General features: G+C 43.2%; 1 protein-coding gene across 2 annotated transcripts in view; it reads right to left on the bottom strand.

Annotated features, from left to right (window-relative positions):
• The window catches only part of NAT10 (N-acetyltransferase 10), a 33,930-nt gene extending 16,922 nt beyond the window's left edge, over positions 1-17,008 (bottom strand). Inside the window, exons 1-10 of one of the 2 annotated variants that reach the window (XM_063289605.1) lie at positions 16,697-17,008; positions 11,403-11,525; positions 9,637-9,728; positions 7,898-8,069; positions 6,721-6,843; positions 5,762-5,823; positions 4,792-4,906; positions 3,829-3,936; positions 3,195-3,328; positions 1,851-1,944 (exon numbers count right to left, since the gene is read on the bottom strand). In XM_063289605.1, the coding sequence (XP_063145675.1) occupies positions 1,851-1,944; positions 3,195-3,328; positions 3,829-3,936; positions 4,792-4,906; positions 5,762-5,823; positions 6,721-6,843; positions 7,898-8,069; positions 9,637-9,728; positions 11,403-11,510 (1,008 nt within the window). In that variant the 5' untranslated portion in view covers positions 11,511-11,525; positions 16,697-17,008. The remainder of the gene's footprint in view (positions 1-1,850; positions 1,945-3,194; positions 3,329-3,828; positions 3,937-4,791; positions 4,907-5,761; positions 5,824-6,720; positions 6,844-7,897; positions 8,070-9,636; positions 9,729-11,402; positions 11,526-16,696) is intronic. The other variant, XM_063289607.1, reaches the window with a different exon arrangement.
• Positions 17,009-17,293: the final 285 nt, after the last annotated feature.

The following is a 17,293-nucleotide window of genomic DNA, read 5'->3' as shown; positions in this document are numbered from 1 at the left end:
GGCTCTTATTAGGAGGGAAAAAATTTAGCTGCTATCTTGCTTAGAAAATGATATGCACTGTATAGAGCAGTGTTTCTCAACCTCAGCAACTTTAAGATGTGTGGACTTCAAGTCCCAGAATTCCCCAGAGCCAGCAAGGCTGACTGGGGCATTTGGGAGTTGAAGTCCACACATCTTAAAGTTGCTGAGGTTGAGAAACACTGGTACAGAGACTGAAGAAACAAGATTTAGTCTTATATAACTACATTTTCCCTGTAGCCCAGGTTCAGCAACATGATATCCATGCAATGCCCATTGCACCCCAAAAAGCTCTTATAACTTCCCCAAATATAATTAAAATGCTTTTTAAATACCTGAAACCTCCCATGATTATGTGAGTTCTCTAGAAAATATCAACAAAGCCAGATGAAATGACACAAGGATTCTGTTAACTTGTGGGGGGAAAAGTGCCTGGGCAGATTGTCCAGAGATTGTATGAAAATGTACGAAAATGTTGCTGACTCATGCTGTAATCTATGCAGCACAGAACAATTCCAATAAAGGCCAGCCTAAGACACACATATATCTCACCAGATACATTTCTACGTTGTTTTTATATCAACGTGTTTTAAAAGTACAGGTAGTCCTCACTTACCAACCACTCATTCAGTGACGAGTTGAAGTTACAATGGCACTGAAAAAGGAGACTTATGACTGGTCCTTGAAGTTGCACTATCACCTCATTGGTCAAGTGACTGCAATTTGGGCACTTGGCAACCAGTGTGCGTTTACAATGGTCACAGCATCCTGCAGTCACGTGATCACCATTTGTGACCTTCACAGCAGCTTCTGACAAACAGAGTCAATGGGGAAGCTGGCAGGAAGTCGCAAGTTGCGATCATATGACATCGTGCTTAATGACCGCAGGTGATTCACCGCAGGTGACTGCAGCTGGAACTGACAAACTGATGTTATAAATTGGTCACAGTCATGTGACATTTCCCTTTATGACCATGCCGCTTAGCAATGGAGTTGCCAGTCCTAATTGCAGTCGGTAAGTGAGGATTATCTGTAGTTGGTAAAGCATACAAATCACAATTTCCCCAATTTATATGGTAGACCCAGAATTCCAAGCAAAAGCAGTGCTTGTATGTCTGAAAACACTCCATGAGTCAATTCCTAGGATAACAATATTAATACCATCTCAGAATGGTCATGTTCAGCAAACACATACCCACGCACACTCAGAAAATGTTCATTAGTGCTGCTTTTCATTGATCAGGATGGAATGTCCCTCTGGAATTACTTCCCATTGGTCATAATCCATGAAGGCTCTTCCCAACCATATGATTCTCTGGAGCGATGCAAGACAGAATTTCACATCTTGGGAAATACAAATCTCAAGCAGCCTAAACATGCTGACTGGAGTTGGGGATTGCAACCCAGCACATCTGGAGGCTGCCAGGCTTGAGAAGATCAGTGTAGAATATGTCCATGCCAAGACAGGGAAGAGAGCCAGTTTGGTGTAGTGGTTAAGGCACTGGGCTAGAAACCAGGAGATCAGGAATTCTAGTCCCACCTTTGCACAAAACCTGCTGGGGGACCTTGGGCTAGTCACTCTCTCTCAGCCCTAGGAAGAAGGCAGTGGCAAGCCAATTCCGAAAACCTTGCAAAGAAAACTGCTGGGACTAGCCCAGGCAGTTGCCAGGAGTCAAAAACTGACTCAAAGGTACACACACATACACACATACAAAAAAAAAGACAGGGGAAGAAAGAAACTAGAGGAAACATATGGCAGGGAAAACTTTTGGCAAGCTGAGATGCTCTAATGAAAGCACTCTGTCCCTTCTGCCATTATCGCCTCATCTTACCTGGTACTGTAGAGCATCAAAGCCTTTAAATACAAATTCAAACAGGGTGTGAAGATTATCTGGACTTGGAGATGTGACAAAAATGTTGGAATAGCTACAAAAAAAGAAAGACAGACAGGAACAGATGCTACAACTTTTTTTTCCTCTACTGAAGCAGTTTTTAGCATATCACCTCTGAAACACTGAATCAATTATCATGCAATGCCCCAATTGTTAAGAGAAAGCGGAACAATGTTTCAATTAATGAAAAGGATATAGAGTTGTCAGGTATTAGAACAATACTGTAATTCTCTTATATTTATGGCTATTGATTTGTATGGGGTTGTTTTTGGTGGTGTTGGCATGTAGGGGTTAAATTTTTAATTTACTATTTACTTGACATTGTAAACTTACCGGAATCTTTGGAGCAGTGTTTGAATGAACAAGTGAGTGAGTGAGTGAGTGAATTAATGAAAACGTACAATAGTACAGAAGCAGCTCTAGATTTTGGCCAATCTCTCAGTGACATGGTCAATCTGTCCTGATTACATGATTTTAGATTGTACATGATGGATCACTTTTTTAAAAAAAATGATAAGGTGTCCAGTGTAAGCTACCATTTGCAGACTGAAGTAAAATAGTCCAGAGATTGCATTCTCCACCTCAGTGAAAACTAGAGTTTATGGTATTCAAATTCACTTGTATTCCAGGCTGACAGCAACAAAATAAAAGATTTCCTCAGTATACCAATTTGCTGAATGAGTAATTGGAAGCATCATCAAATAAAAATTCCAATTCAGGCACCAAAAGGATGCAAACAGACACCATTAAGCACTTCCTTAAAGGAAGAGAAAAGTAAAGATTGCTTTAAATTAAGCTGTGACTATACAGATACATCCATATTGTTTTCTTGATACAAAAGCCAATGAGTTGCTAGTGCCTCTTTCTGGGATGTTATTCCAGCTTCCCCGTCTCTCCTACAGCCCTGGAATTTCCTGAAGGTTTCCCATCCAATTACTAACTAGGTCTGATCCTGCTTAGATATGGCAAGGCCAGCCAAGGTTGGTTAGGTGCTGCTACCTGCTGGAGACTGAAGGAACAGTATAACTGACATACATTATTTGGGTATTTTACACATGGCCAAAGGGAATGATGTACAGCATATTAGAAGTAATTTCTGCTTTGAGCTTTCTAACTAAATTTTGTGAATAGACAAGTCCCTTCTCAGCAGCCACTTTTGTGACTGTACCCACAAGCTTTTAACGTTCCAAATGTGCCCACCAGCTCAAAAAGTTTGCCTATCGTTATCTTTAAGTCTGACAATTTCATACAAGACCCCTCTTGGAATATCTAGGAAAAACTTACCCAAAAGCCACTGCTCCAGCTATTGCCAATCCCAAAGCCGCTGATTTCCCACGGCCCCTGGCAGCTGTTAAAGCCACAGTGCTTCTGAGGGTCTTCTCAGAAATGGCTTCAATGAACTTCAGGACTGCTTTCGCCTGTCAGTGAGGAAAGAAGCCACCAAGACGAGCCATTGTGGATGGAGAAGGACATCAGTGAGGAAAGACAATAAAAAACATAAAATAAAATAGGAAAAGAGAAAGTATTCATCGGAATTATATGAAGTTCTTTTAATCCTAACATATTTTGGCTTTTCTCAACAACTTGGATTCTGCAGACCTAAAAGGGACATTACTGTATCTGCATTATATCATGTATTTTATAATATAGATAAGGAGAGCCAGTTTGGTGTAGTGGTGAAGGTGCTGGCCTAGAAACCAGGAGACTGTGGGTTCTGGGCCTGCCTTCAGCATGAAAGCCAACTGGGTGATTTTGGATCAGTCTCTCTTTCAGCCTGCCCCACCTCACAGGGTTGTTGTGGTGAAAATAGGAGGCAGGAGTATTAGGTATGTTCACTGCCTTGAGTTGACCAAAATATATTTAAAAAGGTGGGATAAAAATATAATAGTAATAATATCCCTATTTGAACGTAAGTTACCTGATCCAGTGTTTTACAAGTATCAACCAAGGTGCCAACCGGCTGCGTGTCCTGTAAGCTCTCCTTTAACTCCTTCAGTTCCACATCATGAGGGCTTTGGCTCTCTTCCTATAAGGGGAGAACAGTTGTCTGAATCCAAAATAGCTATCTTGAAGAGAAAAATGGGAATAATCCATGGAAATTCCAATTGTGCTAAAAGGGAAAAGTAACCTTTTGCAAATGCTTTCAAAACTTTCAGGAAATTGGGGGATGTTATTTCAAAAGAGGATGACAACATTAATCAAGCTACACTGAGTATGGTTCCTTAATGGTGGGTTTGTTTGCCTTCAGCAGTGTTAGTGTATAGCCAAACCTACAGAGCTGGATGTCAGGAGGACTAGATGACAACCAAGTGGTTGTAATGGTCACACAACTATTCCCAGTATTCCCAGAAAGGGAACCCTACAGGAACCACAGGAATAAATGATATGGGGACAGAGAGTTGAATAAGAGCAGCAGCATAGCAGGCTGAAAAATGGGAATATTTTTACTAATAGACAAGAAATATTTCAGTTTCCACAAAAATTTAAAAAGCAGTTCTAGAGTTACACTGAACATTTGTCTATTCTGATTTTCAGAATGAGAGTTCTCCTCTGGTGGGGACTATAATAGTTTTCTTCCAAATTAAGTCTTGGTGAGGACACTCACAGGCATTTTTAGTTCTATTTGCTGTAATTTCTCTTACATTTTTCCAGGTACCACTTGAAATTTAAATTCTACTGAAAAAGCAGTTTCTAACCAGTGTTTGGAATAAGGAACAGCAGCATGCTGTCCTGACACAGAAGAGGAGGCCAAAAGGAACAACTCTATTCCTTTTAAAGTCGATTTCTACTGCCTATTAAATATTCCAATTAAATACAAATCCAAATAATTACATATTTCATACGAAGGCCTAAAACATTGGTGATTATCAAGTGCACTCACCTGTGACCGGGGTGGAATAGCTGAAATGTTTGCAACGTGACTAGAGATTGGGAGGATATTCAGCTGATCATCAACAACTATGCAGGTTTTGCAAGAGGCCAGAGACAGAATGAACCTGCATGATGAGACAAGGGGGACCATAACAACATTGCTGCTGAATCTGGCTTTTCCTCAGCGCACAAAATGTTTCTCCTCTTGCAACTCCTCTGTACATCATCCTGAAGGTAAAGCGTCTCAAAAGCAGTGTTTCAACAGAACACGTCTGACTGCCTAGAAAGCTTGTAGATATAAGAGTTCCCCTCAACATGAACTTCAACTTGGTTGGTGGCAGAGATTGGTTGTGACTGATAAGGCCCTATATGGCTTGGCTCCAGGATACTTGCAGAATTGTCTTCTCCAAGCTGCCCCATTTCTACATCATGAAAGAAACTGATAGCAGGTCCCCATTTTCACAGGGCAAAATGACCTAAGGCTCATAAGCCCTGCTTTTCCATGGGGCACTTGTGCTATAGAATAGCCTCCTACTGGAAATTCAGTTGGCCCTCATGTTGTTGGCATGCCATGCATTTCTATTGTAATTATTTTATTCTATACTAATTACTTTAGAAAGCCTTTGAAGGATGAAATGGTGCGACTAGTTGTTCCCCCCCCCCCATGGATGGGATTGTGTTTCTTTTGTTGCTTTTTATTAGTGCAATGTTTATTCTGTGGATGTTTTATTGTAGGGTTGTATTCTGAACCATGTCTTTTGACTGTGGTGGGGTGCAAGCCCAATCAATCAATAAATAAATCAAGTTGCTTTAAAATCAAGACTTTCTAAATGTTTCCATTAGAGAGCAGCAAACATTTTGGCAGGTGTGAAACCACTTCTTGTATGAGGAAAATACTTGGTCAACCCAACAGATAAAACAGGTAGATTAACTTTCCTTACCCTTGCACATTTGCTAACCTGTATAAGTGCTTAACCTACCTTTCATTAAATCTGCCAACCACATCCTGATGCGCCTCTGTTCTATAGCGGGAGTGGACATCCTGGGAAAAGAAGAGATCCTTATGCAAAACCTGAATGGCCATGAACTATTCACACAATTTGCAGAGCTGCCAAATATTGCACATTCTCTGGTTGGACTGCATTACCTTTCAAGGTCTCTATTTTAACAGCTACACTCCTAACATTTCAAGTTCAGCCCTTTCCAAGACTTTGGGGAAAACAACAAATCAAGAAACGAATATATGTGTACTCCTTCCTGCTCTCCCCAAACACCCTGTGTAGATAAGGGAAGCCTGGGAAACTCCGCAATCCCTTCAAAGAAGCCTGGCCTTGAAACAGCTCCCTCCCCCAATGGAGAACCGAGCTGTTCCTCAAACAGGAATGCCAGGTGAGAGGCCAAGGATTTAGGAAAAGGGCTGCCCAAACCTCCTCAGCTGAGACTTGCATTCTGGGGAGGGAAGAGCAAAGGCCATAAACTACTATTACCAAGAGCACTTATCTCCTTAGTTGGACAGTATAAGCTGACCATGAAGCTTCAAAGGAGACTGTATTTGTTTTAAAGCCATGTTCCTGAGAGCGTATAGGAGCATGTGTGAATAAATTAAGCAATCGCTCTATACCTTGGATATGCCAATGTTTACCTTCTTACACTTGCAGCTGCCTTCCTACTCTCCCCCTTTCCACATACAGGGGTTATCTCCACACAGTTCTCTATTAGAAAAAGCTTCCCTCAGCCGTAAAATGTGAACAAGGGCACCCAATACTTATTACAACAGGGAGATTCCATAAAGAACAGAAACAGGAGTTGTTTGGGGAGTGAAGCTTCTAAGAAAAACAGACTAAGGTTTTCAGAAGTTCATATATTTCTATTATTGTAAATGAATTACGTTAATACAGTTTAACAGAGCGCCAGGCCAGTTTATAAATAAAAAATGTACCATGGTCATTGTGTAAAGCTGCTTCAGGGAATTCATTGTTCTCAGAAGAATTGCAATAATGCCTCCCCCTTCCACAGTTTCAATTGTTCGAGCTAGGAGATTTGGAGTCAAGGCTTCAAAGTCCTGGGAAAGATGATGCAGGAAATTTACATATTGTTTCTAGGTTCATCCAGATTCTATCAGCGCCACCACCATTGCAAACAAAGATAAGGCTTACACTCCATCAGCTTTGCAAATAGCAAACTATTCTAGACCAGAATAAACCAGAAACCCCAACACTTTGGGTTTATGTGGTCTTGAATTTTCCCCCTCCTTAAAAGATTCCTGTACAGCCAAATCACCCTTTTCCTGTGCATCTCATTATCTTTACAAACAATCATCTTTTCCCTCTGAAGAATATATCCCTGCTCATGCACTTCCTTTGCTCTTCCCTTAGCAGCATGGTTGCCTCCAATGTAAACACCCCAATGAACTAGTGTTCTCTAGTTTGCCTACCAACTTCACAACATTCCAGGATCTTAGAAACCACTTCAAACTATGGTTTAAGAGTGGGCAACTTCCTTGTGACCAAGGACCAGACTCTTTTTAAGTCTGACCTCCAACTGCTACAGGGTGGAGTTTGGGACAGAACGGGGATTAAGTTTAGTGCACTTATTTTGCTTTCTAAACCAAAACCAGCACCTCCCCAGGCCAGGACAAATCAGCATTTTTTCAGGGTCTCTGGGATTTTAAAGAGTGAAATGGAGGCCTCAAGCCTTTAAGATATTGCAAGTCTTAAGTCACTCCATTCCCCCCAAACCACCCAAATATTTTGGCCTTATCATTCTGTGGATGTTTGGGGACCCACCAAAAAGGACCCATAGCTATAAGTGGGGCCACATGTGATACTTGTAGTTTCCCAAGTTCAGAAAAAAATAACAATGTTATACCTAGAAAAACTATCCTATAGTATATTATCTAAATGTCTTTACTAAACTTCAAATACTATCAATTTATACCACCCGTATTTCATAGATATTTCAAATTGCTTTTAATTGAGATATTTAGTAAAACTTTACCAGTACTGACATCTGCTGTTAGAATATTTTGGGCATCTTGAATAAATGTGATGCAAGAAACAAGTAATCAACCCAAATGGCTTATAGTAAACACACTCCTATATAGAATGTCTTCTTACCTGGAGTACACACATGCCAAAAGTATTCCCAAGAATTTTGTGTGTCTCATTGTAGTAACAATACCGAATGTTTGTGGCTGCTACAAACAACTCAAAGGGGTCATCTTGCTTTAGATCTAACATTCCAGTTTTAATTTTCTTCTGCAACTGTCTCATTCTTTTTTTACGGTGGCTGAAGGTAAGAAAAGAGATTAAAGCGAAAGTCTTCAGAATTAGATTTAAAATGCAATCCTGTGCGTGTTTACTTAGAAGTTCCACTATGTAAAACAGGGCTTACCCTAATGAAAGGTGCAGAAAGTTGCAGCACTAAGGATTTAGGTCTAAAATCTTCTCAACCTAGTTTTAATCTTAGGATGTATGGCTGATGACAATGTTACTGAGATTCAGGATGAAGGCAGAATAAACAGGCACTTAAAAGAGCATTTAAGAAAACAATAAAGAAAACAATAAAGAAACACCAATCAAAGCAAATATTTGTAGCTCAGGGTTGAACTGTGGAGTCCTTGGTGCTCTCTGAGCCTTGTTGTTTTCTTGCAGACGTTTCATTGCCAGACTAGGCAACATCTTCAGTGCGAACAGGGAGAGGGCCTTGCTCTCTGTTTATATACGGTGGCTTGCCCTGCTTGTGTTGGTGGGGGTGGTGTTCTCTCCTTGGGAGTTCCTTGATTGGGCTGTTGTTTGCTGCTTGGTTGATTGACTGAGTTAATAGTTAATAGGAATATTTAATAGTTAATAGGAATAGTTAATAGTTAATAGGAACTATTAACTCAGTCAATCAACCAAGCAGCAAACAACAGCCCAATCAAGGAACTCCCAAGAAAAGAACAACACCTCCACCAACCCAAACTGGACAAACCATAGGACATAAACAGAGAGCAAGGCCCACTCCCTCTTCACACTGAGGATGTTGCCTAGTCTGGGAATGAAACATCTGCAAGAAAATAACAAGGCTCAGAGAGCACCAAGGACTCCACAATAAAGAAACAGTGGGACATGTGTTCTGATTGGGAGCTACAAGCTTAACAGTACCAAGCAGGCCATATTATCCAATGTATACATTAGGCACTCTGCTTAGGTCCTACAAAAACTAAAGAGGCGATGAAAATCAACACTGTGGAGTTCTTGGTGCTCTCTGAGCCTTGTTGTTTTCTTGCAGATGTTTCATCAGACGTTGTTTTCTTGCAGACATTAAATCAGCATTAAAAATATACGAGGAAAAAATCTTGAATTAATACATACTGCAAGTACATGAAATTGTTTTTAACTGCAAAATCAGCAATAACATCAACAAATTATGTTTTATGTACCATCTCATTCTCAACAGAAGGAAAAGAAGACAAGTTTCCTATGAAGGCCAATGACCCAATGTTAACATTGGGTCATTACATTCAACAAATGTATCAGAATGACATATATCCCATTTTGCTATCTGAAAAAAAAAAATCAGGATAAATGAATACTAAGAGAAATCAATACACCTGTAAAAATGCATACACTAAAGAGCCGACAAGGACCTTAATCCAGCCTTGGCAGCCAAGGGGCAAGATCATTTAAGCAAGCAGTAAAGGCAATGATGTTACTGCTAAGCAAATCAAGCATGGGAATATAATGCCCTAGCGTAAGTAAAAATACAACTGTGAGCATGAAGAAACACTGTGAACCTTCCCAGAGATTTACAAATTAAAGCTGCCACATGTTACACTTAAAAAGGTGGAGGAAGGAAATATCAGCAACTTTACCTGCTAAAGCCCAGCTCTTTCTTGTAACACCACAACACTGTGGGTCTAGCCTTTACAGCTGCTTTAGACAACATATGATGAAGTATGACCACCTGCCAGGCGACAAAACCAAAAATATTGCTTCTTACTTCTGCAGAAAGATACGTACAGCATATCTGAACTGAATTAGGAAAACGTCAAGGATTTGAATTAAGTTTTCATTTTGGTGAAGGTGGCAGAGGGAAGCCATGCAATCTCAGGATAAGACACCTCTGGTTTAAGGAACTGTGGACCAGTGCTACATTCATACCTTCGTCCATCCTGAAGCACCTTTTTAATCTTCTGCATAACCCAGTTATTCACAAGTCAGCTTCAATAACAAAAACAGGTTTGATTGAGAAAATCATGGTTCATTTAACCATGGTACAGCATGCCATGCCTCAGCCCAATCTACTCCATGCAGTGGCTGCTATAGAATAAACAGTTAAGTCATCCCTGCATATACCACCTTGAATTCCCAGAGGAAATTCAGGGTATAAATGTGATTTAATAATAATTATATTCCAACTCAAAGTAATTTCTGCCATTAAACTTCCTCAGGCAAGCGACTTAGCAGAATGCGGACAGATTTCAATACGCACAGCAATGCTTTTAGACTTTGTTCAGATAAACAAATTCACGGCACTTATTTCCTCCACATGAACAACTCCATAAGAAGGCGATGTATGGGAAACAGTCCTAGGAAATGATCCCTGCATTTAAGTGTAGCCTTATAACCAGGATCGGCAGGGGAGCTGGCAGGAGGGCAGGGGGAGTGTGTCCTTGATTGCCAGCAGTCAAAAAGACTAATACAGAAGGCTTTGCACCAAACCCAGAAATGCTGCTATCAGGAGCCAATGTCAAAGGCAACCTCCCCATCCCTTTTCTGCCAGCTTGCAGAAAGCTAGCGGGGGAAAGAACCAGGGCCAGCAATGTTTGCAAGCTTAATTCCATGCCTTATTACAGTATGATGGAAAACCATGTCAAACCCATGCACTCTCTATGCACATCAACAGTGAGGACCAGGAGAAGTTTGGTACCATATCCCAACAGGAGTAAGTACCTACCCCCCCACCACTGAAAAGGGTAACTTATAAATGGGGGAGGGGGTTATTTTACACCCACTGATAATAGAAGAGGCTACTGAAAGCTGGACAACAGGTGAACAGGAAGAACAGAGAATCCCTCTGCTGCTTATGAATGTTAACCCTTTTTATAATACCTAAACAGGACTTTTTTCTCCTTTTTCCCCTTTTCTCTCCTGTCATCTCTTCCTTACCTCCTCTCCACGCAGTGACCTCTTTCCCCTCCAGGCCATCAGCTACTCTTTCCTCTCTGCTGTGTTTTTTTTTCCTTCTCTCCATAGAACAAGGGAGAGGAATGTGTTTGTAGGCAGTAGTTTGTAGGTGCTGATGAGAATAGATTAATTTTATAAATAGGATAATTGTTTTACAAGTAATGAGAAATGAGTAATTCATTTGTTTCTTTTACAAATATGCACACACATGTGCAGACATGTACTGGGATGAGGGAACCTCTAGAATTAATTTCAGCTGAAATTGGCAATAGGTAGAATGATAAGGCAATGAGCCTGGACATTACAAAGGATTTTTTTTTCTGTATTCCTAAATCTTTTTCTCACTACTTTTCATTCCTGGCTGAGGGAGGTTAGTCTTTGATTCAGACTCATCTTCCTCTCACATAAATACAGCATACATCTAGTTAAAGCCTCCACGGCTACACATCACCTGATCTTTGCCACGGTCCCCCACTATAACAAACAGCGTCCTATGCCGCTCAGCCACTCCATTCTCGATTTGGATCCGAAGACGATTATCCACTTTCTTGCGCTGCATTTTCTGTGACAGCTCCTGCAAAGTCTGTAGAAGTTATAACAAGTTAGTCTGTGTGCTATCTCAGTTAAGACAGAGGCAATGGTTGGTGGTCAACTGTTTCTCACTCAAAGGGTTCATTTTTCAATGTTACTGCACATTTCAACTCATCCAAAGGCATTCTTGTGGGGCTTCACTTTGGACTCATTAAGGCAAGTGGTAATGTTGTCCCGATGCACGTCTCCACTCAAGTAAGTTCTGTTGTTTCTAATGGAGCTTTTTCCCTAGGAAGTGTATTTAGACTCAACATCTTACTGTTGCAGTTATCAAGAAAATGGTTGGGAACAGAAGAGCATGTGAAGCCCTAGAACAGGGGTTTTTAATCTGGGGTCCACAGACCTCAAGAGGTCTGTGGATAGGATGCAGGATGGGATAGGAAAAAAATTGCGATCTTATTTTCACTAACCTTTAATTGAAATTTATTTATTTGTTTATCTGATTTGTCCCCGCCCATCTCCTCCCATCGGGGGACTTTGAGCGGTTTACAACAATCGATTAAAAACAACCACCATAAAATACACAGTATAAAAATACAATAATAAACAATATAAATAAAGGTAAAAATAAAGAATCCAGGTGGTGAAAGAATCTAAAACAGTCCAAGTGTGGGAGGAGTGGTCTATAGCAACCATCCCCATGTAGATCTATTCCCCTCTCCACCCCAAGCGCAGCGGCAGAACCAGGTCTTCAGACTCCTTCGAAAGGCCAGGAGCATTGGGGCCAATCTCACCTCCGGGGGCAGCATGTTCCACAGGGCGGGAGCTACTGCAGAGAAGGCTCGCTTCCTGGACCCCGTCAGATGAAATTCTCTTACAGACGGTGTCTGCAGCATGCCCTCTCTGCACGATCAGGTGGGACGGGTTGATGTAATGGGGAAGAGGCGGTCCCTCAGGTAACCTGGCCCCATGCCATGTAGGGCTTTAAAGGTAATAACCAACACCTTGAATTGGACCCGGAAGCAAACTGGTACCCAATGCAGCTCGCGCAGAAGCGGTGTTACATGTGCCCTTCTGGGGGCACCAAAAACAGCTTGCGCAGCTGCATTCTGGACCAGCTGGAGCTTCTGGATACTTTTCAAGGGTAGCCCCATTGCAATAGTCTATATGAGAGATAACAAGGGCATGAGTGACTGTTCGAAGGGCCTCCCGATCCAGGAAGGGGCGTAACTGGTGCACAGCACGTAGCTGCACAAAGGCTCTCCTGGCCACGGCTGCCACCTGCTCTTCGAGCAGGAACCATGAGTCCAGGAAGGCCCCCAGGTTATGCACTGGGTCTGTCTGGGGCAGTACAACCCCATCCAGAACCAGAGATGTTAATGTCCCGGATACAGAAGAACCATTAACCCACAGCCACTCGGTCTTACCAGGGTTCAGCTGAAGCCTGTTGTTCCCCATCCAGACCCCTACAGCCCCGAGGCACCGAGAGAGGGCAGTCACAGCATCACTTACTTCACCCAGGATGGAGATATACAATTGAGTATCATCAGCATACTGATGATACCTCATCCCATGGTGACAGATGATCTCGCCCAGCAGTTTCATGTAGATGTTAAAAAGGAGAGGGGAGAGTACTGATCCCTGCGGCACCCACAAAGGGGCTGTGGGGCCGATCTCTCCTCTCCTATCAACACCAACTGGGATCGGCCCTGGAGGAAGGTGAACCAGTGTAAAACTACAACACCCACCCCCAACTCCCTGAGCCGACCCCAAAGGATACCATGGTAGATAGTATCGAAAGCCGCTGAGAGATCAAGGAGAGCGAGGATGGATGCACTGCCTCCATCCCGCTCCCGCCAGAAATCATCCGTAAGTGCGACCAATGCTGTTTCTGTCCCATAACTGGGCCTGAGACCTGACTGAAAGGGGTCTAGATAATCCGTTTCCTCCAGGACCTTCTGGAGCTGCAAAGCCACCACTTTCTCAACCACCTTCCCCAAAGACGGAAGGTGGGAGACTGGACAAAAATTGTCCAGAACAGTAGGGTCCAGCGATGGCTTCTTGAGGAGGGGGTGCACCAACGCCTTTGTAAAGGTGGCCGGGAACACCCCCTCTCCCAAGGATGTATTAACCATCGCATGGACCCAACCACATGTCACCTCCCGGGCTGCTTTTACTAGCCAGGAGCGGCACGGGCCTAGATGGCATGTAGTGGCATTTACTGTCCATAGGATCCTGTCCACTTCCTCAGGTCCAACAGGATCAAACTGCTCCCAGGTAACTGGGTAAGCCCGTTCCCCTGGTATCTCTCCAGACCAAGCCTCATGCCTGGAGTCTAACTTGGAGTGGATCCCAGCGATTTTGTCCTGCAGTGGCTCAGCAAATTCCTCTGCACGGCCCTGTAGGTGGGTCACTGAGCCCACCTTCCCCAAAAGGGATCAAGTGATCTTAAACAGGGCCGTTGGGTGGCATTCTGCGGATGCAATAAGAGTGGAGAAATATTGACGTTTCGCCGCTTTTATTGCCACAAGGTAGGCCTTAATAGCGGCTCTTACCTGGGTTCAGTCGAATTCAGTCTTTGTCTTCCTCCAGCAGCGCTCTAGGCGTCTCTTAACCCTCTTCAGAACCCTCAACTCCTCCATAAACCACGGGGAGTGCTGGGTTCGATGGGACAAGAGAGGCCGTGCAGGCACGATCCTGTCCAAGGCCCCAGCCGCCTCCCTATTCCAGGCTGTGGCTAGGGCCTCCGCTGGACCATGCAGATCACCAGGTATAACTCCCAGTTCCCTCTGAAACTCTAGCGGGTCCATCAGTCACTGGGGTGGACCAATCAAATGGGTCCTGCCTCCCTGCAGAGGGGGGTGGCATAGGTGAATCTCAGGGCCACCAGGGCGTGGTCTGACCATGACAAAGGGGACAGCTGTAACTCTCCCCTCAGATCACATTGCCACTGCTCCAACAAGAAAACCAAGTCCGGGGTGAGGACACTGTCTCGAGTTGGGTCCCGAATTATCTGGGACAGGCCCATGGCTGCCATGGTAGCCATGAACTCCCAAGCCGCCTCCAAGGCACGCCCCAGGGATGGCAGGTTGAAGTCCCCCAGAACCATGAGCCTGGGGAACTCCACCGCCGGCCCCGAGACAGCCTCAAGCAGCTCAGGCAGGGAGGTTGCCACGCAGCAGGGAGGCTGGTACAGCAGCAACACTCCCAGCTGTTCTTGGGAGCCCAACTTGAAGAACAGGGTCTCACAGCCGGCCATGTGTGGAGCAAGGCCCCTGAAGGCCACAAGAGACTCTCAGATGACAACAGCCACCCCACCTCCCCTGCCCTGGGATCTCAGCTGGTGCCAGTGATCAAGTCACATATGAGGAGGGCCTTGTTATTAACTGATCTGGCATTAAAAAGCAGCAGCCAGAAACCAGGGCCCCTACGGATCTGCTGACCAGGGCCTTGGTCTGAGCACAGAGGGCCGGAACACGACACCAGTAGAAATTTAGCTTTCCATTCAATTATGAATGCAGGCAACAAAATAATTTATGCCCTCCAGACTCCAAAAATGTTTAAGTTCAATAAATCTACATAAAATTATTATACTCTAAAAAAAGTAATCCAGAATTCATTTGGTTGTTTGAAGTCCCTTTTTCTCCAAAAGCATGTAATTGATAACAGTCAACACACTTTGTATTTCAAAAGTTCATTTGTACCTAAATATCCATACATACCATTAATATTTTGACAACTGTACTTGAGCATAATTTTTTTTCTTTGTAATATAATCTACATCTATGTATTTTAAGCATTTAAATATGTTTCTCTGAAGGTCCAGAGCTTTTACCAAATTCTCAAAGGGGTCCATGGTACAAAAGTTTAAGTAGCCATGCCCAGGGCCGCAACTAGAGTCTGTGTCACCCGGGGCAAACATGGATTCCGCGCCCATTTTGGGGCCCCACCAGCACAGCACCCAGGGCACATGCCCCAGTTGCCCTCCCTAGTTGCAGCCCTGGCCATGCCCTAGAAATTATAGAAAACAGCAAGTATTTATATTATCCAACATTTATAACCACTCTAATCTAATATGGGCAGCATGCAAAAGCAAAACTTTTGCATGCTGCCCATATTAGATTATCCAGAATTATGAAAATTATAGTACAGGCTATCAGGCTGGCCTATCCTGTTGTAAAGGATCAAGAATCACCTGTAGTTGATGTTACATGTAAACTAGTGTTAGCTGTATTTCCCCTTCTTTTCTCTTATCTCATGTTTATTTTGCTAATTTTTAAAAACTTTCTTTCTGCATTATGTGTACTGTTGTTTATCCCAAGAGGGAATAAGTGGAATGGGATGTATATCTGTATGTATCTTATTTCTTGTTTTAAAATATTAAGACTTGGCCTACAAATATTATACTGCATTAAACATATTTATTATGTTAAATGACATTTATTCACAAGTAGCCACCCGATTTTTAACATGCAAAGCTTTGATGCTGTGCGTCTTTCCTTAAAACAAAACCCCACTGATTTTAATGGGATATGACTCCCAAGCTCATGAGATTCAATTATTCAAGTCATGATAAAGAAAGAACCTTTACTAAGCCTAAATATGTTTGTATCCTAGCATATTAATTAATTTCATTATATGATTAGAAGTCTTGACTCTACCTCTTTGGAATTAAATCAAGATGTCTACATGACTGCAATTAGAAATCAGGCTGTAATAAGCCACAAACATTAAACATGTAAGTTAAATGCCTTAAACTATCATATGTTTAGGGCTGCAATTCTATACTTCAACTTTCCCCAACCAAACTGCTTTCTAGATACACTGGGTTACAACTCCTAGTAATTCCAGTTCCTAGATGTGCAGCCCAGCAAATCTGGAGGCCGCCAGAACTACTTGCATGGTAGGACCTGAGGAAAAAATATCAGTGGTAAATACTGGGGTGAAATGGTGGTAAAAATGTTGGGAAAAGCTAATATGTTACTAGGCAAATCGATGTAGAAATCAATCGTACTGATTGTCAGTACCGTACTGACAATCGGTCTTATTTTCGAGTAGGGATGTTATAACTGCTGGCTAGCGAAGGCAGAAAATACAGATCAACATATCCGGGACACCAGGATGGGGAAAATACAGGATCGGGCAGTAATCTCTCTCTCATCTAATTTGAACACTCTCCAAATCCAGTAGCTAACCCGATACCCGTTTTCTCACCGTTCCCAACTTCTCACCCTTCTCACTCCAGTCTACACCCGAAGGGGATCCGGTTGGCTATGAAACTCTTGGAGCCCACGTGCAAAACCATGTGGGCTGTGCAACACAGCCGAAGGACCCTGAAAGATGCCCGCTCAAGAGAAGAAGCAGTGCTGGTTACGAGCGGAGGAGGGCGATTGCAGAGCAGGATGGCGACGGGACCAGAGAAGGGCTTCGCTTGGCTTTAGATCCGGGCTGCAGAAAACAAAACGAGGACCCCTCCGCTCCTGGGGAGAGCTTTTCCGCCTGAACGCTGCCTTCCGCCAGATTGTCAGGCGCCGGAAAGGGAGGAGCTTTTCTCAGCTGCAGTCTACTGGGGGAGAGGTCGGGTCAAGTTGTAAACTGTTTAGAAGGTTGACGCGTTGGGGAAATCTGGATAACGCGATCCGAGGGCGAGGGCGAGGGCGGGGGCGGGGGCGGGGGCGGGCTTGCACCTAATAAACCCCATTTCTGCTAAAGATAGCAAGCCATTGCTTTCTTCTAGCGGGTTCTTCGTGGCTCTCTGCCATTCAAACGCCAAGCGGTTCCGACCTCGATTCGCTTTTTCAAGATGAGTCA

This window comes from Candoia aspera, chromosome 1 (assembly GCF_035149785.1).
Source record: "Candoia aspera isolate rCanAsp1 chromosome 1, rCanAsp1.hap2, whole genome shotgun sequence".
Taxonomy (NCBI): Eukaryota; Metazoa; Chordata; class Lepidosauria; order Squamata; family Boidae; genus Candoia; species Candoia aspera.
Note: the sequence above shows the minus strand (reverse complement) of the source record. Positions and strands in the feature narration are given on the sequence as shown.